Raw genomic sequence first — 24,710 nt, forward strand, 5'->3', positions numbered from 1 at the left:
TTTCCAGAAAATCAAAGTAGGTTTATTCAAAATTATGCACATCGATTTAATACAGCAATAAACAATAGGGAGGTATGTTGATGTCAAAATTCTGAATGGAAATTATCTTTAAAAAATAGCATTGTTTATAGTAATTTATAAGCAATCATTCCTTGATAAAAGGTCAGAAATGTAGACTTAGCATTTCATCCTACTTCTGACTTTATGCTGATTAGCCTGCCTCTTACAACTGTGTGTTTTTTAAGCTTAGCCTCCCCATGTAGGATATAGGCTTTTGAATTACGATCACACTTATGATAAAGCCAGGTTATGCTGTAAAAAGCCTCATTACTGGCCAACTTTTAAAGGACTCCATAGTGCTGCAGGAATCAACGTGTGTATATCTGACATTCTCTGTGAACATTGCTGATACAGGGTAATGCTCAGGAGTCCTGTGCTTTGGTCTTTGGAATAAGGTGTAAATTTGAGCATCTTTTATATAAAACTGTCTTAAATACTGTCATCTTGCTCTAGCTACAGTCCCCATACTGGCCATATTAAATGCTGAAGTTACATACTTGTTTTGTCAACATTTATCAAAATCAAATCAAACTTTTGTTGTGTTCTTTATTAATGGGAAATACAAAAAGGGGCTGCTGTGTCTTAAAAAGTAAAATGCAAAAACTTTTAATTGCACAGAAACATACTAGTGCTTTTCATGACAGTGAGTTTAATCCAGCTCTTTCAGGCATTGGTGTAGGTAAGATAACTGGAAGCAGCCAGACTTATTGGTTTGAAACGTTATACCCTGAGTGGAGATTAAATGGGAGGCGTATACACCTATAATGTATCTGTTTTTAGAAGCTTGTTTACATTACTGCTCTCAGATTCTTAATCAACTCATTGAAACAGCTAAAATAATTTGACAAATTAAGAATAGCCCATTTTGGTTAGTGGTTGTTTGGTGATGGAGGACTGATACTTTGCTTCTTGTAACCTCAACCTGAATCGTGGGTTATGCGCGTTTGTTTGTACCTGCTGCTTCAAAGTAAGCCATGAGTTCTGCCCACTCGTTCACTTCAATGACTATACCAGATCAAAGATAATCACTTGTGCTATTTACTGACTACATGCAGAAACCAAAACATTTGTTCATTTTAAGGTTTGAGAAAAGAGAGCAGTTCTTTTCCCTTCCTCAGCACCATTTCTATCCTTCTGTCTTCCTCTAACTGTAAACACTGAGCAAAAATCAGGTATGCAAGAACGTTACAGTGACCAGTACAGAAATCAGGGTAAGACTTCCTTGGATGAGACTTCCTGAAGAAAACTTTATTCGACCTTCAACTGCTGGGTAAACTCTCTTCATTCTATCGAGGTAACGGGAAACAACTTCTACATCAGGTTCACCTAAAAAAAAAAAAAAAAAAAAAAAAAAAAAGATTAATGTTCTCTGCAGCAGCCAAGCTCTGCACAAAATTTTAACTTACAATTGCAGTTTTAGCTCAAGCCTTAAAGCCAACAGTTTTCTGCTGTTTATGATCCTCATGATGAGAAGGCCTGCCATCAGGACAACGTGTGGGTGTGGAGAGTTGTGTTCTGTGTACAAATAAAATCTAAAACCACTGTGGTGGTCTGTAACCAAATTTTTTTTTGTAATATCATGTTTTACCAAAACAAAAAACACCTTTGCTTTGTCTGGCTTTCTTGTTTGTTTGCTTCTCTCTGTTACAACGGTAATTTCCAATCAGATGGTGGTAGATTGAGGTCTCCTACCAGTTTTGGGTAGAGTGCTGTGGGTCTGGTGGAGTTGTCTCTTTTTTGAATTTAACTATTTCTATTTTTTTTTAGGAAGAATCTCTAGCCAGTGTGCACACACAAATTTTCTGGAGTGGAAGGCCCTCTTGAGTGACTGCAGCCAGCCATCTCATTTGAGCCTTTTCTGATCCATGATCGTGCAGTATTTCCATCTGAAAGCTTTTATTGTTTTGCCCCTCTCATATACTGAAAGATGCCACAAGAACCTTTCAGTCTGTTAACCTTTCACTATTCCTAATTGTTTCTATGTGAATTTATTTCTGTGTAAACAGTTACTTTCTAAAAACCACACCACTACTACCCCCATGCAACCATAGGCTGAATTTGATTGTAAACATCACTCCCACTTGTGAGAATCAAATCTAAATTAAAACATCCTGAAGAACCAAGAAATAGTCTGTAAGGAAGGTCCAAAAGGAAGTGGTTTTTTGGTAGTACAAACATGCTTAACTAAATTATAACTATAATCAGTCTGGAATCAGAACATACCCAGGGTAAGTTCCAGATGATACAGACGTGCTCCTAGAAGAGACTTTTGTTTTTCTTTCTTTGTAATAGGGCATTACATCTTTTTTTTTTTTGTCTTCAGAAATAATTAATTTTAATCTCAAAAACTTTCTGAAGCTGTCCATTGTCCTACAAGATGTCTATGTTAACTGTAGGAATGCTGCATTTCTAATAGTTTGCATACCACTATAAAGGATGTTAGAAAACACCCTGCGTGCTGCTGCCTTTGCTGTGTCGGGCTGCAGAACTCACGAGCAGTCTGATGCTTTTGAAGGCACAGGTTAAGGCCTGCAGAACAAGCTGTTGTCTTTTCCTCCCTCCACCTGTCTTGCTCGCCTGAGCTGTATGTCCCTGAGTAGGACAAAGACAGTTCTGCCTTTGCAAATGCTTCCACAGAGCAGAATTTTGAGGTCTAACAGAAATAGCACCTTTCCTTTAGATCCATTGTTTAGTAATCGGTACAAGTGCAAGGCAGTGTGCAAAATATTTAGTCTAGTGTGGTTTTTGCTTTTTCACTGGTTTACCATGATCTCAGAACCGCTCTCTAAGCATTGACAAGGCTCAGTTACTTTTTGAAACTTTCAAACTTCTTGAAACTTTATGATTTAACTGTGATTAAAAAAAAAAAAAAGTTAACTAAAAGCAAAACTAGCACTCTAGAGCCATCAGCTTAGAAACAAATTTATCCAATAAAAGCAAAAAATCTGACACGTATATAGGAAGATCTTTTAGCTTTCAGGAATTGTCTGCTACCTTCTTAGAGCCTGTGCTTACCTTTCTCGTATGCCAGATGTTTCTCTTTGAGCATGCGATAGCCATCTCCACCGAAGAGCATATAGGACGGAAGAGTCACGTTGTATATTTCATCCATCTGCAGTGGGACGTAGGCTGGGACTCTGCAGGCTGTACAAAGCACTTCTATGCTAATAACTCTGTTTCCTGGGTCTCTGGAGAGATCATAGACTACGTGGATGCCTAAGAAAAGAATACGTGTTTGAGTACCACTTCTTGCAGTGCCTCTCAAACACAAGGGGCTAGAAGCAGCATCCTCCATAATTTTTAAGATTCTTTACGTCAGCTTCTGTGACTGAGAGGTTATATTGTTCTGAGGGACACTGGTTAACGCTGTGTTTTCTTAGCACACAAATCAACTTTTATCCAAGAAAACCCACGAGTTAACAGAATTGCTGAAGTGCTGCCCCACCTCAGTTATCTGTCTGATCACCTGTTCGCTTCTTGTCACATTTTTCACAGAAACAAATTGGATTAGGATACTGCAAGATGAAAATACCTTCCCTGATTGCTGTCAGCATATGCCTTCTCTTTCCACGGTCCTCTTGGTTGAGATGACTTTTAAAGTCAGCCAGCCTAGTATGGATAATAAGCACTGTCCTGAAGGAAAGAAAGCTAAGCTAGGACTGAATGTTGTGGCTTCTACTCGCTGTAGAAGAATCAACATTTTTCATTGTGAACCTTCCTCGTTAAAAGCCCAGGGAGGGCTAGGCCCTGGGAACAGCACTGCCAAGAATTTGCTGCTCAGGAAGGCGCTGAAGCTAGCCCCAAGCACAGCGTCTCTTCCAGCTTTGGCTCTCCTCCTCTGCATCTTCTGTCCTGAACCCTTTCCAGAGCTACTAGGTGTCTTTTCTTCTTTCTTTCTATGAGAAGGCAGCAGAGGGGCTGCTGCCGCTGCTTTATCTTAGTGGTAACTTGCTGGTGAGAGCACTCGCTGCATGTGAGATGTGGGCTCGATGGGGGCACGTGGGGTTCTGGACCTTGCAGGGGATAAAGTGCCCCAACACCAGGCTATGTGGGGAGAGGCATGAATGGGGAAATCACTCAGCCCCTGCCTGCGGAGCCTAGCTTTTCTGCTAGATAAACAAGGGAACCCGCACGGCATCACAGGGAGAGCAGGAATAAACATGACTGTAGCCTAGCGCACATCTGGATAAATATCTGGGGAGCTGTGATTCAAGAAGCGTGTATGTTTTTAATATTAACTGGTCATCCCTAAACTATTTAGAAATTCACTGGAGCAATTCCATAGCCCTCTCAGACTAACTGAACACATCTCCAGCCGTCAGGCAATGGCACAAACTGATTTTGATAAACTGGAAGTTGGCAACGACTTGGCAGGGAAGCCTGGTCTGGGATTTCAGGCAGGCTTTCAGCGAAGAACTGAAAACAGGAGCTTGCTGCAGCGATAACTTACAGCTCTACTTGACCGTCTCTTCCTGTAGATAATTAAACTGCTACCGATCATGGGTTACTGAAACAACTGGGAATCCTGTCTCTGCCGAAGGAAACAGTGATGGCCTGTGTGCTGCAGGCGCTCCCGTGGCTCAGCGAAAACATATTCAGGATAAATAGTGTCAGCTGGCACGCGTGAGGCACAGAGCTGGGATGCGTTGCCAGCTTGCTTTCCATTCTTAAGGAGGCAACGCAAATGCCTTCCAGGTGTCATGCAAGCAAGGGCCACGGAGGGGCTGGCTGTTTTGGAAAACCAAGACGAGGAAGGAAGACAGCATACCTCCAACCTGCAGCAGCTCTCCTGTTCCTTTTCCGTACCTGTGCACACTGTGCTCAAAAGCTTCTTTCAGCGTGGAGCCTTTCAGCTTTACCAAATCGAAACGACCTCCAAATGGCAAAACAGAGAGCAAATCTTCCATAGTAATGCTACCTGGGGGAATGAGACTTTATTTACATTCATTAAAAAAAAAAAAAAAAAAAACATAAAGTTCCCAGTACTATTTTAGGACTGTTCAGCAGTATGTTTTTGACAAGGAAAATGGCAAATGCAGTGTGAGAAACGGAGCACCAGTGTGCAGGTGAGGATCACGCGTATTGTCCCAGTCAATGAACCTTTGTCATTGTCATCCAGCTGAACAAGACAAATAAACCTGAGCGTGATGTAACTGCACATATTGTGTGCAATATTGTGTTCAAATACCTCTACTAAAAGAGATTACAAACCACCAACCTAAGATGAAGAAAACCAGAAATTCATACTACAAGTCAGGCAGTTTTTCCAATCGCTTAAGATTTACTCATGTAGTCCTAGAGAAGGATTTTGCTAAAAGGAAAAAATGTGTTTGTTTTTAGTTTTCATTTATCTGATATCAGGCAAATAAGAACTGTAAAACCTTAGCATTCAGAAGAAAAACAAATTCAGTTATTCTGTGGCAGACTATAGAAAGCTTCCAGCCATTGTAGCATATGCCACTCTACAAAAGGAGGTAAAGAATAGCCACTGTCTGTCTTTGTTCCACAGCAGCAAGGAGAGAGAACAAAATGTTAAAAAGCATTATGTACAAACAATATTAAAAAATTCTAAGAATGTCAGCCTGAGTGCCATTGCACTCCTATGATGGATAACTATTTCAGAGAGTTTGAAATAGCTGCCAAACACGATGCAAATCCCATCAAAACAAGCCCATACCTAACGCTGCGTTCAGGCTTGCATGATAACTTGATTGCTCCTTCCTGATAAAGTTGTCATTCAGCAGGCAACTTTACATACCATTAGCTCTCTGTTCATCAATGGACGACCGTATCCCACCTCCATTCAGGATGCACATCGAAACGTGGTTCCACGACTTCCTATCTGGATGTCTGACGTTCTCATAAAGCTGCCAAAGGAAAATGTTTAAATTGATTTTTTAATCTTCACTTACTCTAGGCTGCGGAAATTTGCACACAATACTGAGACTGAAAACAAAGATTTTCTCTCTTCTCTAATATTACCTTCACATCCAGTGTAAAATACTGATACAAAAAAAAAAAAAAAGGCAAAACACATTAAAATATGTTTTTTTTTAACTTCTAAGAAGAAAACGTTTTGTCTTTTCCTGTAGAGAACTCTGAAACTTTCCCATAGTGTCTGTGTATATGACATTATCAGGGCAGGCCAGCTGAAAAAAGGATTTGTTTTTACTATTTGGAACGCTCTTGGCAGACTAGAAAGATGTAGGCAAGTGGAGGAATATCAAACAGGCATACTAGGTCCCCAATCCCTGCTTTGTGCAGGATCGTGTCTCCAACAGTGTCCAAACTCTGACAAAAGCAAAATGCAAGGACAAAATAATATTTATTTGCTTGAGACATGCTAAGTAGTAAAGAAAATGGAGGTGAGGGATTTACTCAGTCGCATGAGGATGACGAGCCTACAGCCCGCTGAAATACCTGAGTAGAACAGGAAAGGGTTCAGCGTAAGGAAATAAGGATAATGGAAGGGATGGGCTCGTTTCCATACAGGAATGGCTGTGGTTATGACTTGTCAGTCTCACAAAGAGATGAACTCACAAAGAGAGAACTACGGGAAGGGCACAACAGAAGCCAATAAAAATCAAGAAGAGCATGTGGAAGTTGGATAGGAGTCAGTCTGTTTTCTCGTCTCAAGAATAAAAAAATCTAGAAAAGATGCAGAGAGGGGTGACAAGGATGGTCAAAGACACAGGAAAGCATCTGATCATAGCACGCTGATGTAGGGTAGGACTCCGTTCTGGTAAAGAGAGGATGTAAGGAAAACATTTGACATCTATAAAATCATGAGTGGTGTGAAGAAGGTTCCAGTGCAAGGACGACTCCGTGGCCTCCAGCAGCATCCAGCCAGGGTGCAGCAGGATGCATCTGAAGAATAAGCACGGACCCTCCAGGTCCCCCTATTCCAGTTCAGCCCCTTCTCCCCTGCACCCCTAGGCTGAGGGTTTGCAGCCTCTAACTTGCAGGTGCGTAAATCCTTTGTGTGTCCAGCTTAGTGCTCACTGGTGTTCCCTGAGACCAGATCCATTCTTGAGTTCGTAATTCTTGTTTAATGAATGGATTTTTTTTTTTCTGTTTGCTGATTTTTCAGTCTGAGCTATACCCTCTAATTTAGCAATTGCCCTGGAACAGACATCAGGATTACAAATTGTAATTCCTCGGTACCCCACAAAAATATGCTTACTATGTGCTCCTACACTCACTACTCTCCAGCCCTGAGCATGGAGGCAGTTTGGAAACAAAAGCTTGCACACTGCAGTTAACAAGTCAGCAGTTTCTCATCTGAGTTCCTTTAAATTCCTTTGTAAATGCCATCTGCTCCTGTCAACCTGTTATCCTGAGATTTTGGGCTCCTGTTGGAGAAGCTCCACTGAACCTGGACACCTCTGTTTTGACTCAGCACAATTGTTCAGTCAATTTTTCACTTTTCTCAGTCTCCAGATTTCCCAGCACAGCTCTAAACATTCAAACCCGTGGTACAGAAAGGTCTGTTTTTTCCTTTAATACCCCTGGATGCACAGCACCAGACAGGAAAGCAAGCTTATAACTGGTATTGCAAAGAAAATATAGGGTGGTCCGTGTGGATTTATGATGAATGCAGACGGTTGTCTACAGATACTTACCTAACTAAAGTAGAATTCGACAGTCCAAGACAAAATGTGTATCAAGAAAGCCTACAGACTTATGAAGGACAACAAAGTGACTTCCTTTAAATTTAAAAAGTGAGGAAATATTTGATCACATTTTTTTTTTCCAAATAAACATACAAGAGTGGCTAGCAGGAAGAAAAAGCAAGGCAGTGCCATGCAGAACCGAATGCAGAATTCCCAGATCTTAATCTAATCTGGAAATTAGCCCACAAACTAAGAATTATCATGAGGATTACAAGAAAAGCAGTAACATGGACTGGATAAACAGCTTTGGGGAAATATCTAAATGAAAGCTCATGATCATTAATTGGAGCTTGATTTAGTGGCAGTGCTGGAGGACATTTATGGCAATTCTCATTTTCTGGAAAGAGTTGTGCTGGTAAACCTTTCTGCCCGGAGCATGCAGGGGGGGATGGTGCTACAGCGGGATGGTAAAACAACCCAAACCATTTGTTTTTAAATGATAAGTGACTTCTCATGCAGAGATCTTCTGGTGTGATGTGACTGATGAAGCACCACGATGCTTGTTGGGGTGCAGTGGAGCTGGTAACTCCCTCCAGGCTGGGGTGCCGGGAGCACTGGTGTCTCCCCGTGGGGGTCCATCAGAGCAGGGCCACCAGCCAGGTCCTGTCCCACCACCCTGGCCAGGAGCGGGGCAGCTGGGGGCACTGGGGCAGCCCCAGACACCCGGCACCTCCCTGGGGATGGGCAGGGGCTGTGGGGAGCTGGCAACTGGCCCTGGGGCTGATGTGGGGTCCTGGGGCAGGTGGGCAGGGACAGTGAGGGCTGGCGGTGCCCTCAGGCCCTGACAATACCCTAAGATATTCCAGCCCCTGGGTCCTGGCTCTGTTTCACGAAAAGTCCGTAAAAGGGCACTGCCAGCACTGGCTGAGACAAAAGCGTTGGGCACGCTCACTTGTCAGAGCGAGAAGCGGGGCAGCAGCCTCACGGGCGACAGAGCTTAAAACTGCAGCCTCAGCACCTGCAGGAGCCAGCTATGAACAAGCAGTTCTCTGTACCAGGATCTATGCAGAGAATAAACTGCTCCTCACTCTACAAAGCAAGACTTGCTGTAGCCTTGCTCCTGCCAGGCCTTTCTAAGGAATCACAAGACGTTATAGTGATGGAAAGCAGCAGAGAAGCTTACACAGAGCTAGTTCAGAGCCTGGGAGCCCTTCATCTGATAGCTCTTGAGTAATTACGTAGATGTGATTGCCACCTGTGGTGGCGACTCCTTACCACAGCATCACAGAGCAAGTTTCCCATGTTGCATTCTTGGAAGCGACACGCTTCGCTCGTACCGTTCAGGTAAACACTAGTTTTTCCAATCTCCTGAGAGTAATTCCCCAGGTTCTTCCTCCATTTTTCCACTTCTTCTTTAATGTGCTCATCTATAAAAAGTAGGATAAAAGTGTAAAATAAGCAGTGCGGTTATTTTTAATGTGCAAAGCATAGGAAAAAGCATGCTCTTTATGCTTCTAAAATGTCACACTTTCCCTAAGGGCTTTTCCAACAAGCTGGCATCTACTCTCGCTTTAAACAAAGCTTAGAGAGGGAGCCAGCGGAACCACACAATCCAGTGAAAATAAACTATTCCCTTGCCACAGCAAGGCTATCTTTCTATTACTCTTAAAGATATTTTTGCCCAGCCCCATTGTAATCTCTGACAGTTGGGGGTTTCTAGCCTCTGCCTTGATAGATGACAGCTACTGTACAAGAATTTTTAAAATATAAGTGAGCCTGGTTTTTATTTGGCATCATCCCTCTTTTTTTTCCCCTCTAAATATAGCTTCCTACCCTTTAACACAGTACAAAAAGGAATACTAGCTCAAATATCAATGCCAAGGGGAAAAAGAAGCACATTATAAGAATTAATTCTATATGCATATCTGTGCAAATCTAGTTGAAAATAAACAGATACAAAGATACTTGCATATGCAGACAGATAACGTCACGACTGCTTTATGTCAGCTACTAATTTTAAGCAATCTGCCATGTAACTTTGTCAGCAACAGCAACATTTATAATGGTATAATGTTATGTTCAAATAATACATTTATAAAATCAGAGCACGTATATATCTGAATTTTTGCTCTTACTGTCATCAGAGCGCAAAGTCTCTTAACATCGTCTCATTAAATTAATATATCACTGAGAATAACGTATGATATCTCTGAAAACGTAATTTTAAAAATATTTACTTTGTTAATACTCTGGTAGAATCCAGAAAACCTGGTGAAAGATCAGAGCTTCATACAGTAAACACTAGTGAAGAAACAGAGAACAGAGCATCAGGCAGAGGCGATTGCAGAGCAGACAAGAAGTATGTGACGCAGCCTGGGCAGAATTAAGGACAGAAAGCAGCGAAGGGACTCTCCTTCCAGCTCAAGTGTTCCGGAGCTTAAACATCGAGCACCCTCAGCGCTGACAACAAGAAGCTGTGGGTTTTGTACATTATATTTGCACATTGTCAGAGTATTCCTTTTTTTTTTTTTTCAAAATACTTCAACATTTCTCTCCTGCCCTGAACTCTGTTCTGAAGAACCCAGTCATCACAATATTTAAAATCATAATTACAGGGCTGCCTACCATGGGACCTGCTGAATGGTAAGGTGTAGTATCACCTGACTTCCCACAAAGGGGCTATCAGTGACTTTAAACAGGCAAAGACATACACTGCATTTGTGCACATTCCAAGACCTTTATATTTCACTGTTTAGAAGAGGAAATATGTAAGACAATGGGTACAAGAGTTACACAACCTGAAACTTGCACCAAAGTGAGCTGCAAGTGCAGGAAGCAAGCTGAAATCTTCCGCAACGTTGTGCTGCATGTTTAACACAACAGCACTTGAACAGGAGTAGAGGGTTGCAGGCAGATTCAAGTTTCTAACTCACGTACCTTCAGGAACACTGTTGTCCAGCAGAATAGGGTTTCCAACGGCTTCGACCACATTTCCTTTCTCGTCAAATGTAACATTTAAGTAACCGAGATATTTTCCGTAAGCGTAAGCTTGTACAACTGGCACCTTCCTCCCATCGTCTGAGTCAACCATGAATGGATATGGGCCATCTGGCCGTTCAGTAGAGGGTGGGGTGCCTGCAGGAAACAACCATGTAAAGAGGGTCTTCATCTTGTGTGACCTTCAAGGAATTTTTAGAATGACAATTCAAATGCCTCTCATCCTTAAAAAAAAAATGACCAGGATATTAAACAGAACCAGCTACGAATGTATGAGAAGACAAGCACAAATTTAGTTGTTTTGTTATGTTAATTCATAAGAGAGGACGTTGTTTTCAGCTCCAATAACCACCACAGTGTTTTTTAAGTTGTGACAGCACACTCCTCCATGACACAATAGCAACAAAGGCACTTTTCATTCTGATTATCCCAATCTAAACCTCTAAGTAACGCACACATACAAGCCTCTGGCTGAAAAGCCCTCACACTACTTTATTGTGTATCAGATAGAAAACAAGAATGTTAGTAAAACATAGGGAAAAAAAAGTGTGAACTTTTTTTTTTCTGATAATATGCAGTATAAGCAGTAAGAATATTTACAAACAGTTCTATAAATTTTTATGTACACCCAACTGACTTTTTTTTTTTTAACTGTACCAGACTTAGCCTCCAAAATTTCAGGCAGGCTGTAAACCTTCTGCAAAAGCAAACTTAATTAACAAGAGAGTTAAGTAGTCATGGATTTAAAACCTGCGAAGTTTGAAGAGTGATTAGATGCAGGACTTGGAACAGATACATTCAAGCAAGATATTTCCAGAGAAGAGAGGTATTGGCTCAGTCGGCATAGGCTTCTGCAGGATTTAGAAGCTATGCAGAGGAGGAAAGTGGCAAAGGAATCCATGCAGCTCTTGCCTCAGGGGTACAAGCCTCCTCTGTGCCCTTGATAACGTTATCTGAGAGGCATCACACCTCAGATATTCCCGTCAGCATTTCCACCCCTGTCAGCAAAGACCAAGGTCGGGCGGCTCTGAGAGGTCCTGCACGCCCCATGACAGAGCCCCACCAAATCCTGCAGCTCTTTTCCCATTTTCCTGTCCACGGGACTGTTGCAGTCTGATGGGCAAGAGCTGGGGTGCCCATGGGCTGGGGCGTGTGAGAGCATGCGCACAGGACGTGAACTGGGAGGACAGCAGGATCCTGGCTTGCACTGCTCACCGCACAGCTGGTTTCCTCTCATTTAAGGTTGTTTATGTAACATGAAATCCAGGGATGATAAGCATGACAAATGTTCCTCCTAGAACACTAATGCAATTCATATTTATCTCTAATCCCTTCTCTTCCCCAGTGAGAATGGCTGTAACAAATGACAAACTGAACCAAACTCACCAGAGGACTATTTTTTTTCTACTTTTACCCCGGCCAACAGAGTTGGTTTCTTGGTAGTGCCCAGGCCTCTTCACTATGTGACGTTTATTTTGGGAAGAATTTAAGAAATCCTGCAACTATGCATGCAAACGTGACTTTGGGGTTTTGGAACTGAAAAAGGAATTGGTTTTGATCTCTTGCCCTTGTTTAGTCCTTGAATGAATGGAAACATTAGCAGGAGGAAGTTATGCTTTCTGGTCTTCATTTTAGTTTCTATCTATAGTTAGTTTCTATTAGTTTCAGTTGTGAACAGTGACATTTTGACTACTACGGCAAAGATTTGTTAGTCAATGCCCGTAGAGAGCTCGTGTCTCAAAGTGATGGCGGTGGTGGTCAAAGCACCTCACTGGGTGCGCCCCAAAGAGGTGCCACTGGTCACAGCTTGCAGCTGTGAGGTGCCCAAGGGGCTGAGATCTCCGGGTTCACATCCCATCTCCGTCTGTGAGAGTTCACAGGCACACCTCTTGTCATCCCAGGCAGTGCACCACTATCAGACTACGACAGCTGCAATTTTGAGGCACAAACTCTACAGGCATTGGCTAAACAGAGCTCCTCTTTGCAAAGGAGTCCGTGTTCTAGCATGTAAATCCATGATGAATGCACACTTTGAGTACTGTATACATCCTTTGTTTTTCCATCTCCCAAAGAGCTGAATAAAACTGCCAAAAAATGCCACCAGCGGGCAGCAGGCTGCAAACAGGGGAAAAAAAAAAAAAGAGCAAGGTCCCTGCAGGATGCACAGCTCAGTGCTGGAACACCCTGCCACCAGGTGCTGTGAATGCCAAAAGGCTGCAAGGATTCAAGGGGAGCTGGGGCAAGTTCAGGTAAGAGAAGTTTCAGCAGGGACTAGGAAACACGAAAATGCTGCTTCTAGCTTGGGAAGCCCCTGAGCTGCAAGCTGCTGGGAGCATATTAGAGTACAGCATCCCCACAGGCTTGCCTGTGTGTATGCTTTTCCTTCACCATCACCACTTGGTCACTCCTGAAGACAAGACGTCGAGATGGATGGTCCTTTTCTCTGCTACGCTTCAGCCACTTGTCTCCTGCACCCCTTCACTGGATGTTTTGCAACGTCTAACTTGTAGGTGAGTAAATCCTTTGTGGCTCCAGCTTAGTGATCAAAGTTATTCCTGGAGGCCAAATTCAAGATGTATTTTGAACCCTGTAATGTGTAACTGTAGCCTGCAATGATTTCTTTCTAGCAAATGGGATAATAAAAGGTGAGAGACCGAGGGAGACAAGATCTGCAGTAAACATGGGATAAATCTGCATGAGAAAGTGAAAGGAGGTGAGTGGGCAGAGGAGGGGATGAAATAGTGCAAATTCTTTTAAGTGGTGAAGTACCTGGGGTACATGGCACTACCCTATGACTGAGGCACAAGTGAAATTTTGCTGAAAATTATAGAAAATTCCAGTTATACTCTCAATCAGTTGATGAAGTTTCTGCTAAATTTAATGCTCTATCTTCTATGCTTTTAAAAAACAGTTTTTGTTGTTGTTTTTCCACTTGTGGCACAGAGAAGGAAGCAGCACTGGAGAAGGAATGAGCTGCTGATGGCAGGCTCTGCCTATAGTAGCAGAAGAAATTAAACCTTATTGACAATGTTCATCTCTGGAACAATGTTTATCTCTAGGGGAGAGAAGCATAAAGTCACGTGAAAAGAGAGACTGAACAAGATAGAGGAAACCTGGGAAAAGGGAGAAGTACAGGCATTTTTTAGTGGCAAGCCTAAGATAAATTTATGAATGCAGAATCAGGCTCCACATAAGATCAATGTTGGTATCACTTCGGAAGTTTTATATGATTGATTTTCTTGGTTTTGTCACAAATAAGGTTAAATGTAAACATATTGTTTACTCTTTTATCTATCTAAACTTGAAACACATACAGTATGTGTGTCCATGATTTACCAGTATTACCACCTGTGTGCTGCTTTGTCTAGGTCACCTTGCACATCTGCAGCAGTAAGGAACATTTCAGTGAGTTAGGGCACTTCTTGCTCAGTGACTGTTTAAATATTAGTTTCTTCTGTGGGAGCTATGGAGAGGTACCAGCAATGAAACTGGCCCAGCACTGCCAGCAGTAAACTACATCTGTGAAAGTATTCTGAGCTTAAGGAGAAACAATCAGTTTCAGCTTTGTTTTAGAAATAACATTTCAGTAAGTAGTAAAATACCTGTATAGAGAAATGTGTTTGTATGTCCTCCGACTACAACATCCACTCCTTTCACTTTTTGGGCGATATTTTGGTCCACAGTAAAACCAGAGTGTCCTAGTGCAATGATTTTGTTCACTCCCATTGCAGTAAGTTTGTTCACTTGTATTTGTAATGCTTCAATTTCATCTTCAAAGATTACATCATTACCTTAAAAAAAAAAAAAAGGAAGAAGCATGAATGTATTGACAAAGTACCTTAATTACTAGTTTTTCCAACAAATACTATGTGATAGTGCTATTATTTTATATAACTAATGAAACTTTGAATAGCAGTGGCTTTCAAAAGTCCTTAGCTGGCTCAAGCTCCTAACCTGATCTGATGTTCTCCAGTCTCTCAAGAGTCCCTGGGTGCTTAGACAAATTCATTATTTTTTTTTCCACTGAAATGTGTATACTTGCATATACTAATTGTTATAACTCCATTAAAAAGAAATCCAATTATGCCAATTGTGGCATCAAAAATTGAATGGCTTTTACTATTAATATGATGATGATGATGATTGTTATTAAGCTAGGAGAAAGGAGACTATATATGTCAGTAAGCGCTTGGGTATAAACACTAGTATAACACTATAAAGTTTTTTTCTTCCCATATTATGTTTCTTTGAGATCTTCCACCTTCTCCTGGGTTCTCTCTCTCTCTTTGTACTGTAGACTCATCTCATTTTTCCCCCTCTTCTGAGGCTTTAAAAATCAACTTCTTCAAAGTCCTGCACTACACTCTGAACTGCCTTTTTATTAAATTATCTCACCTAATGAACCGCTGTCAGTAATACCAAATGGCAGCACAGAACACAACTGAGCTGCTGTCCCAAAATGAGAACATAAAGAATGGAAAGTCTGGAAAGGAGAAAGCTCCTCTGGACTACAATGTTGGGAAACTCAGTCTTTCCGAAATGTTTCTGTGCCTGCTGAAGTTACTCTAACATGACAAACGGTTACAAGAACGCTAGACAAACATGCACTTTCAACCTGGCCACAGTGTTTATGGTTGCGCAAAAGGACTTCCTATGTAAGAGGCTAATTTCTTTGACAAAGTTTTAAGAACAAAGTTTAAGAACATAGTCAACAAACTGTAATCGCAAACTCTCCAGTGAAGACAGCTGAAAAACTGTTTCTACCAATTCTCCGTCTACCTAATGCCCCTCCTGCCTGCAGAGTTTTTTGATCAAACAGTTTTGAAATATGCCTTTAAAGTCAAAAGATTTACATTATTTCATAACAAAGGGAGGAGTGAAACTAATTCATGATTCAATGCAAAATGTCTCAGGAAATGAAGAGGAAACTGCCACAATTGAAGAGATAAAAGAGGGTTATATAAATTGGTTAACCACCACACCCACTGAATAGTTCTACAACTGCCAGAGGGAATCTCTGTACTGCACATTTCGGAGTAAATTGTGTAGAGCATCCCCACATTTTCTTCCTGTGGACCTCTTCTTAGGATCAAAGAGTCATAAACTAATTGAGGTTGGAACGGACCTCCGGGGGCCATCGACTCCAAAACCCACTTGGAGCAGGAACTCAAAGCCAGATGAGGCTGCTCAGGGCCCTGTCCAAGCCAGCTGAAAATCTGCAGCCTCGCTGGGCAACCTGTTTCAGGGCTTAACCGCTCTGACCGTGACAAATCTTTTCCTTACGTCCCGCCATAATTTCCTGTGGTGCTACTTGAGCCCATTGTCTTTTGTCCTTTCTCTGAGCCCTTCTCAAAAGAGTGTCTTCCTGTCTTCTCTAAGACAGTCAAAGACTGCAGTTAGATCCCCCCCTCAGCCTTCCTTCTCCAGGCTGCCAGCTTCAGCCCCTTTGTATTTCCTTGTGGTTGACAGAAGCTGGGCCTAGTTGATGGCTCCTGGCAGAAAACAAAGCGCAAGAAGCACACCTTGAGCGTAGGCCCGTCAAGGTGCTCATCTCACCACCTGTGGCCACACACATCACGGTGTGGGGATCGGTTCTGTAAAGACAGCTGAGATCTCCAAACAAAGGGCCAAACACGGACTGGCTGTGACAGCAGGCAATTCTTTGAACTTCTCCTCACCCTCAAAAAGGGATTCCTACTTTGAGGATGCAGGGACTGCCCTCATACCTTCCCCTTGACCTAGTCATGGCATGCCACACAACTTGGTGTCTCTGCCATTGCAGCACTTCATCAAACTTAGCTGAAATTGGCCAGCAGGTTCAAAAAATGTACAGTGAGGGACCACAAGAGCAATTTAATTCCTCATTTCTCTAGAAATCAGGCAAAAAAACAACATACGGCCTAGTACTCCATTGCCCATTTTTCTAAAACATCTGAATTGAAATATAGGCCTTAAATAAGAGTTACCTGTTGCTTGTGTCAGTATTTCACTTCTCTCTCAACTTATTAAATTGAGGTGACATCCTCTTTTCTTTCTAGCTGGAGGTAGAATTTCAGATAAAACATCCAAACAGAGCAGGAAAAAAGAACTGGCTGCACATTAAAAATGTTACGCAAGCCAGCCAGAACAAAGTGGGATAAATGGAATTTCAAATTCCATTTTAAGAAAACTGGCCAAGCTGATATTTTTAGTAAATATTTTGCTGCCCGTAGGGTTTTAGAGTAAGCTGTTTTGGGTTTCTACCTTACACAAAAAGACAGTGGACAAATCGAGATGTATTATTTCACAGTACCAAACACGTACAGGGCACCTCTCAGGACAGATAAATATTTGCTATTTTGGGGGTTTACAGCATAATGTCAGGACAAAAGCAAGTGAGCCAGTAGCAGCAAATATGAGAAAGACGGTCTTGGGAGGGATTACCAGAGCAAAGCAAGCACATAGACAACTCTGTCAGTGTACCAAGGTATGAACAGCTCTCGCAGGACACGTGGCTGGGCATTCAGCTGAGATAGCTGTATACAGCAACACAGAGGGGAACTTTAGAGAAACTGCCAATTGGCTGTAATCTATAAATTGTGCTAAGTGTTCCTCATCCCTATGGTTTCCAAACAGTAACATTAACAGTACCTTCAGCGGAGATTAATTGTTCCTTCATAATGGGAACACTGAGATTTAAGGACTTTTTAATTTTAGTATGTTGATAGATATTTTACACTATGAAAAGTACAAGCTGTAATTTCATAATTGTGTTGTAGTAATTGGGACTTAACAATGGAAGAAATCACACTCTCAACAAAATTTCCATGGAAAGTAGTCATGTAGAAATTCACGTTTCAGCAATTTCAAGCTTCCTATCTGAAGCCCTGAAAATGCCCTAAGAGCGTACAGCATGCCAAAGCAATTATTGCAGAGGCTGAGCAAACTGAATCATCTGGAAGAAGTGTGTAGAGATAAGCAAGGTGCTGAGCTTAAAATTCATTGAATATCTTATTCATTGGGCTAAGGAATTAGGTTGACAATTATTTTGCCACTGACCCACCTCTGCCATGATTTTATCCATCTGAACGACTGCTGGATCCTGGTGATATACTGTCACTGAGCTACACTAACATGTCCTGAACTCACATTTTCAAAGCTTCCAAATGTTCCTTCACACACAATGAGTAGGCAAAACAGAACACTGTAAAAACCCTGATTGCTATAAATGGTAGCTGTTAGATTTTGTCCTGCTGTTCAGTTACACTGTGGAATAGAAGTATTCCACTTAGCTTAGGGCTGCTTTAGCTGCGTATATGGAGATAACCAGCCTTTCCTTCTAATACTGTTTTTTCTAGTTGTGGCCACTGTTAAAACGTCTCAGCATATTGAGACATTCAATATAATATTTAGATCTTACAGGAAAAGTATTTAAATGCTTCAGAAGATCACTCCAACACTATCTGGCTTTTGCTCTAGTATAGTTATTTGCAAGAAAGTTAACTTGATGATCTCGCGGCACCAGCACAATTGTTTGGAAGAAGAGCCAAGATCTACTTTATTAACTCTTAGTGAAGAACAATACTGGACAGATTGGCTATACATTCATTTCTCAAACTCAGTATGATGTCAGATGACACACTGTCATGCACAGGTGAAATTCTGTTGCCTACTCAAAACACCAATCAATTTTCTTTTTCACTGGGGGACAAATAAGACAGGACTCCCCAAAACACAGCATTGTAAAATAGGAGTCAGATACAGAAGTCTGTTCTGACCTCCGACACCCACTTCCGAATAATTTAAACAAACAGGAATTAAACAGAATGGAAGGAACAGTTTTACATCATAACGCCTCCTGTAAGTACTGAGTATTCCTTTTCTCAGGAACATTATACATTACTTATTTATTATTATGCAATGGAAAGAGATATAATAATATGAAGTTCTTTTTCAGTCTGGAAAATGTTTTAAATAAATGTTTAGGGCACTCCAGTTTCTTTTAGAACCTACTGCAAAAAAAGCAGGAAAGAAAGTCTGATTTTCTCAGAGGGGCACTGAACTGTGAGCAGGCAGTGACTCAGATCTGCTACGGTTGATTTAAATGTTTTCATTTTATCTATAATTATTTGTTTCCATTTCATTTTATTGAAAACAAAAACCCTTAAATGTTGGAATAAATAGTCAAAAATGGACAAGTCTCTTCCTCATCAACTCTAATTTTACTCATGAATGAAGCAATTGTTGTAAAAGTTGAATGGGTGTTCCTTCTGTAGTCTAAATTCTGGAAATATCCGAGAGGCCAAAATCATCTTGGGCAACTTCTGCTTCAAAAACACAGAAGCAGCTCTCCTTGCTTTTACTAGTGCTTAAGCACAGATGCATCCACGAGCAAAATTTCAACACAGTGATGTCTTTGTTTCAACACACATCACTCTAAAGGTAAGCTGTATTCATGACTTAAAACTTATTTAAATGGACAAATAGCAGAATGAATATAAATTAAAAATAAAAACACCAATAACACTCCCAAAGCACCCCCCCGCCCAGGTTTCCCACAATCTCACTGGCCTTCTAAGAATATATTCTTAGATAATTCAGTGACGCTAGATAATTCAGCTCTGTATGAAAAGATCTGTGACAACGAGCCTTCACCAGTTTAATTTCAGGCAGTTAAAAGGCTCAATCATACAGGGATATCTTGAGAAAACAACAAATTTTCAACTGAAACCATTCATCGTCTTTTGATTCAGACAAATAGGTAAGTAATACAATAGCAATAAAGGGTATAGATTTACATACTAAAGAAAACATACCTGGCTGTGAAAGAAAGGAAGTTTCCTTTGTTGTATAGCCAACGATGCCTATTTTTTCAGAGCCAATATGTATTATTTTATAAGGATAAACATATTTCATCATTTCATTTCCTAATGGGGTGTTTCCCTTAATGTTTGCACTCAGGATTGTAAAATTAGCATTTCGAAGTAGAGGATCCAATAATCCACTCACACCTTCATCAAACTCATGGTTGCCCAAAGCCTGTGGAAAAGCAAGAAGAAAATCTAAGACCCGACCTCCAATACTCAGTATAAGTACTGTCATAGATGACATATGAGGTATGTTTGAGAAAACAAAGTCTGGGTTCTACTGAAGAATCACAGAATGCTTTGTGTTGGAAGGGACCTTAAAGCCCATCCAGTTCCACCCCTTGCCATGGGCAGGGACACCTCCCACCAGCCCAGGTTGCCCAAAGCCCCATCCAGCCTGTCCTTGAACACCTCCAGGGATGGGGCATCCACAGCTTCTCTGGGCAACCTGTGCCAGGGCCTCACCACCCTCTGAGTGAAGAATTTCCTCCTAACCTCTAATCCAAATCTCCCCTCTTTTACTTTAAAACCATTCCCCCTTGTCCTGTCATTATCTGCCTGAGTAAAAAGTTGCTCTTCAAGAACACCGTAGCTTGTTAAAAACAGAACATTCCTGTTTCTCACAAACACAGAAATGTTACTTTTTTTAGGTTTTTGCTTTTCAGATGCTCTTATATCAATACAGATGTGAAAGTCAGAATGTAGAACTATCTAAACACAGGTCTGTATTCATACACCAAATTAGAACCCAGCGGTTTTTCATCCTGTAACTGCAAGAGGGAGGTTTAACAATAACCATCAAGGAAAACATGCATTTTGCGCAAGGAAAACACATTGTTAAAAAAAAAAAAAAAAAAAGAAAAAAAAGTGCTACATGCCAATGACAATATATTTTATCTCTAAATAAAACATGTATTTTAAGAGCTTGTGCTTGGAGCACAGTTTATATTTACACTGACATTTAGCAAGAGTTTGTGTGCTCTAACACAACAGGAAAATGTAATTTTCTAGCTATCATCCATACGCAGAAGCTCTAACATGCAGAAGAAGATCTAATATCAGGCAGTGAGGGTCTCCGTAGGCAATCTGCAGTAGATGTGTGTGCCTACAGGTTTAGCCTCCTCAACACTGTGAAGTCTGAAGAGTATCACAGAAAATGAGCAGCCCAGCTTCTTCAGTAGCAAGATAATACTACCAAGAAGAGGATGTTCTGTTGGGTTAGGTTGCCAAACAGAAAATAATGGACTTACCTTAAAAGACCACAGAATCGCTCATCCCCGCCCTGTTTTCGTGCTCAGCCCAAGTTGCCGCATGCCTGTGCCTGCAAGTTTGGCAACAGCCAGCAAATCCCTGCAGAGAGCAGCTACGCGGAAGCTCAACACACTCAAGAGCCTTGTAGCACATTTTGGTGTGAGGAAAGAAAAGGCTTTCTCTATGGAAATGTGGTCATGGAGTAAGTTGGCACATGTAACAATTTCCAGGTGGGAACTGGAGCAGAGCACGAAAGGGGTGCTAGAGTCAATTAGCCAGCTCTTCTAAACTAAAGCTTGCTTGTAATTTCATCCCGAAGATTAAGTTGGGAAAGCTGTATTCATCATCTAAGAAGACTGATATACCTCTCTGCTCTACTTAGACACACAATCCATGTGTTTGTTCCAGTTTTTAGTCCCCAAACAGACTACATCGCGTGGCAGCCCAGGCAGGACCCTGAAGCCCCTACAAGCACGAAAGGCCAGCAATTTTGATCACTGGTGTCTTTCTTTCAGGGGAGACAAAAACAAAACAAAACAAACAAACAAAAAAACAACAACCAACCAACCAACAAAAAACCCGAAGGAATAAAAAATGGAATTGAACCCTACAGAAACTTGTTTCAATGCCAGTTGATGTTCCCAAAGGATGGCCACAGACTGATCGAGCGTCTCGGTACAGTAACAAGCCATTTTCTTTTGGCTGCTGCATATACCTTCCGTTTCTCCTAAATACACAATTATACCCCAAAACAACTGGTTGCGAATTAAGTAAGAATTTGAATTGTATGTAACTGCCACTAGCTCATCATGGAAAAAAAAGGAACGCGCTTATGAAACCTTGTTTCTCTTGGCTTTGTAGCTTGGGTTTGGATTATTTCATGTGCATTAGGATAAAAGCTTTGATCAAAACTTTTCCCATGGTAGGGGTGGTTATAAAGTCTCTTGTTCATGAGAAATCACTGGTGTTTAATAATATTTTTGATGAGGCTTTTCCTCTGGGGAGGAGGACGTGGATCTTTTGGGGTTTCTTTACCCAACCACCCTTATGCACAGAGCTTCTGTGACTTTGTATCTTCGCGATAAACCTTCACCAAATCCAATTACGCTGGCCAATGTGAGTGTAAATCACAACAGGGGATAAACAGAAACATGCAGGCGCACAGCATGTGGTCATTTGATCCTCCTTTTCACAAGAAATCAGGCTAAAAATATTTCAGAAAATCACAATACAATTTAACATGACGATGAGAATTAACAGTAAAACTGGAACGCTTCTCTCATCCCACCAGTTACTGTCTTTGTTGTATTTACTGTGATGATTTTGGTGTGATTAACCCCAAAAGGCAAAGCTGGTGACAAGAAGATTTGGAAGGGGATGCCTAGCTAAACAGGAGAAAATAGGTTTGATGGAAAAACAGGCATAAATGGGAAAAGGAGAAACCTAAAAAAGGAAATTTGCCCACTTGTGGAGCAGACCTCTGATAACATTGCCAGGCTGCTCCAGACCCTCCCATGGCTCTCCTGGCCTCATCCTGTAACAACCTCTGTGACTCATGTTCCCTCCTTCATCCTGTTTGCAATCCTACTGCAGTGTTTTAGCTTCTAACCATTTCGGTAATCCCCACCACTTCTACAGCTGTGGCTTCCCAAATTCTGCTTAAAGAAACACTAGCTCATCTCTCCACAGCACGGCTCTTACCTCGCTCCCTGTGCAAGTGGTCAACTACTTCTCCTAAGGCATTAGCATCCAGCACAAGCCTCTGGATGTCCAGTAAAGTCTGGATTTATTGTTTATTTGTTTTTTAATTTTGTTATGACGAAAAAGCAAATGGGACCTCCTAACCAAACTGCTGATGCTTCTTCCTACATAACGTACTCCTAAAACTAGGCACTAGCTGGACACTGATGATTTTGCCTAGAGGAATTTCTTCTTGTGATATGACCAGGAACCAAACAAGCTCCTGGGTCATCCATGAGCCAGTCAAGCCAGCAAATTTTAAGGCTGAGAAAGAGCAGCCAGCAGCAAGCTTTGGGAAGAAAGGTGAGCAAAACCATCCTGAGCTCTCTCTCTGCGCTGCAGAACCCCAAAGCACTTCCCAGCTCTCAGGAAAGACAAGTCCTGCAGGCACACATTCCTCCCCATCACCACTGGGAGGAAAACCCCTGGTGATGTTAGTTTTAGGATTAGGAAAAGGTTCATCAGGCCAAGCAAACAGAGCAGCATCCTCCCCAGAGCCGCCCATCTGGCATGAGGTGTGTTTAGCCCAGGAGAGCGTGCTGGGACAACACTTTCCCTTCTGTAGCTGCTCTGGGCCAGAGGGAAGAAGCGGCTGAAGCCATTTTTGCTGGAAAAGGAAAGTACAGTCCTTTCCTGAGAAAGCAAAAAGATAAAGACAGAGGACGTGATACGCCCAGAACAAGATTTTTCCCTCAAGCTCTCAGCCTGGATGAAATAAATACACAGCCACTCTCAAATGTAAGTTCCATCTCTCTCCTCCTTTCCTGGGGTCGTACACAAGCAAAACAAGCCACAGTAATTCTTTACACAGGAACAGGCTCAGAAGCAGAGAGAAAGGACTTAAGCACCCCCCAGCCTCAGTCCCAGATTCCTCAGTCTTTCTCTCAGCACTCAGTAGAGCAGAAGAGGCAGTGTGAGGGCGCAGCACCCTCTGAAGCACACTGTGACGGTCACCGGGCTGTTCACGCCCTACCGCAGCCACAGCCGCCTCATGCCCAGACCCTCACATCTCCAAGCCTGGTGGCACCGGCCACAAGCACTGGCTTAGAGCCCCAAACCTTTTGGAGCAGCACCACCACTGCGCACCACCTGTCCCTTCCCACAGGACTGAAGCCGGCTGGGCTGCCAGCCGCGAGCCCCCTCGGCACGGCTTTGAACCCTTGGCAGGGCTTTGACCCCTCAGCAAGGCTTTGACCCCTCTGCTGCAGTCCAGGCTCCTCACCCGGTGCTGCTGGCCCCGCCGCTGTCCCTCCACCAGCACCCCGCTCCTCTCATCCCCGCAACACCGCGGGAGCGAGGAAGGCGATCCCCAACACCCCCAGGAGCGGGATGACCCCCCCCTCCCCTCCGCTCTGCTCGCCGCCCCTCTTTACCATGGCGTCGTAGCGCAGCAGGTTCATGAAGTGGACGGCCTCCCGGCCCTTGTAGCGGGAGAACCACACGGTGCCCTGGTACTGGTCCCCGGCGTCCAGCAGCAGCACCGCGCCTCCTCCCCTCGCCGCCCGCTCGGCCGCCACCCGCGCCGCCCGCCTCGCCACGCCGCCCTCCTCGCAGCCCCGCGGGCCCCCCGCGCAGCCCCGCGCCTCCACCCGCGCGTGGACGTCGTTGGTGTGCAGCACCGTGAGCCGCAGCCCTGCCGAGGACGGGCGGAGGGACAGGGACAGCCACAGGGACAGCCACAGCGCGGCCACCCGCCGCCCCATCCCCTCCCCGGTGTCCCCTCGGTCCCCCCCCGCGGTCCCCTCCCGGTGCCCCCCGGAGCCCCCCGGTTCTCCCTCCGAGCTCGCAGCCGGCTGCCCGAAGTGGTGGCACGGGAGGCAAAAAGTCAGCCGGCGGCGAGGGGACAAACTCCGGGAAGGCTGCTCGGTGAATGGTTAGCGTGCTGGAAGGGCTTTCTCAACCTTCGCGTGGAAGCGGTGGCTCTCAGCGTCCCACCCAGCCTTTCCCCTCCTCTTTCTCCGGCGGTGCTGAAAATAAAGAGCGCTGTTTCAGCCCTCGGGATGACTTAGGCAGCTTTAAAAGCTGGTTTAATTATAGTTTTAGTGTTTTCAGGGTAGGCTCGTGAATCGCTTTTGAGAGTGTTTCCGTGGTTAAACGCTAAGCTTACGGTTGCGGTTTGGCATATGCTTGCTGAGGGGAAAAAATAGGAACGCCGATCGATGCCTTAAATAAACAACTCGCGAGGGGTCCTGTGCCATTGCGG

At 43.0% G+C, this 24,710-nt stretch overlaps 1 protein-coding gene and 2 long non-coding RNA genes across 4 annotated transcripts in view; 2 read left to right on the top strand and 1 right to left on the bottom strand.

Annotated features, from left to right (window-relative positions):
- Positions 1–24,392, bottom strand: NT5E (5'-nucleotidase ecto). Of its 2 annotated transcripts, XM_080587322.1 has the most exons (10): positions 23,881–24,392; positions 19,466–19,688; positions 14,273–14,461; positions 10,611–10,808; positions 8,949–9,100; positions 5,819–5,927; positions 4,867–4,978; positions 3,593–3,693; positions 3,076–3,276; positions 1–1,386 (listed from the first exon to the last, which is right to left on the bottom strand). In XM_080587322.1, exons 1-10 carry the CDS (start codon positions 24,208–24,210, stop codon positions 1,229–1,231), a joined length of 1,773 nt encoding a protein of 590 aa, XP_080443448.1. In that variant the 5' UTR covers positions 24,211–24,392; the 3' UTR covers positions 1–1,228. The 2 variants fall into 2 exon arrangements, with proteins under 2 accessions (XP_080443448.1, XP_080443449.1); XM_080587323.1 differs by lacking the exon at positions 3,593–3,693 and having other exon boundaries at positions 4,829–4,978; positions 23,881–24,386.
- Positions 10,844–14,266, top strand: LOC308193091. The gene is made up of 4 exons (XR_013949372.1): positions 10,844–12,919; positions 13,084–13,180; positions 13,298–13,383; positions 13,614–14,266. It is a non-coding gene; the product is annotated as an uncharacterized lncRNA (long non-coding RNA).
- LOC308193092 overlaps positions 19,695–24,710 on the top strand; it is a 14,901-nt gene continuing 9,885 nt past the window's right edge. The window contains exon 1 of the long non-coding RNA XR_013949373.1: positions 19,695–23,245. This is a non-coding gene — a long non-coding RNA (uncharacterized lncRNA). The remainder of the gene's footprint in view (positions 23,246–24,710) is intronic.

The sequence above is a fragment of the Anser brachyrhynchus genome, assembly GCF_964034855.1.
Source record: "Anser brachyrhynchus genome assembly, chromosome: 3".
In the NCBI taxonomy this organism is placed as follows: Eukaryota; Metazoa; Chordata; class Aves; order Anseriformes; family Anatidae; genus Anser; species Anser brachyrhynchus.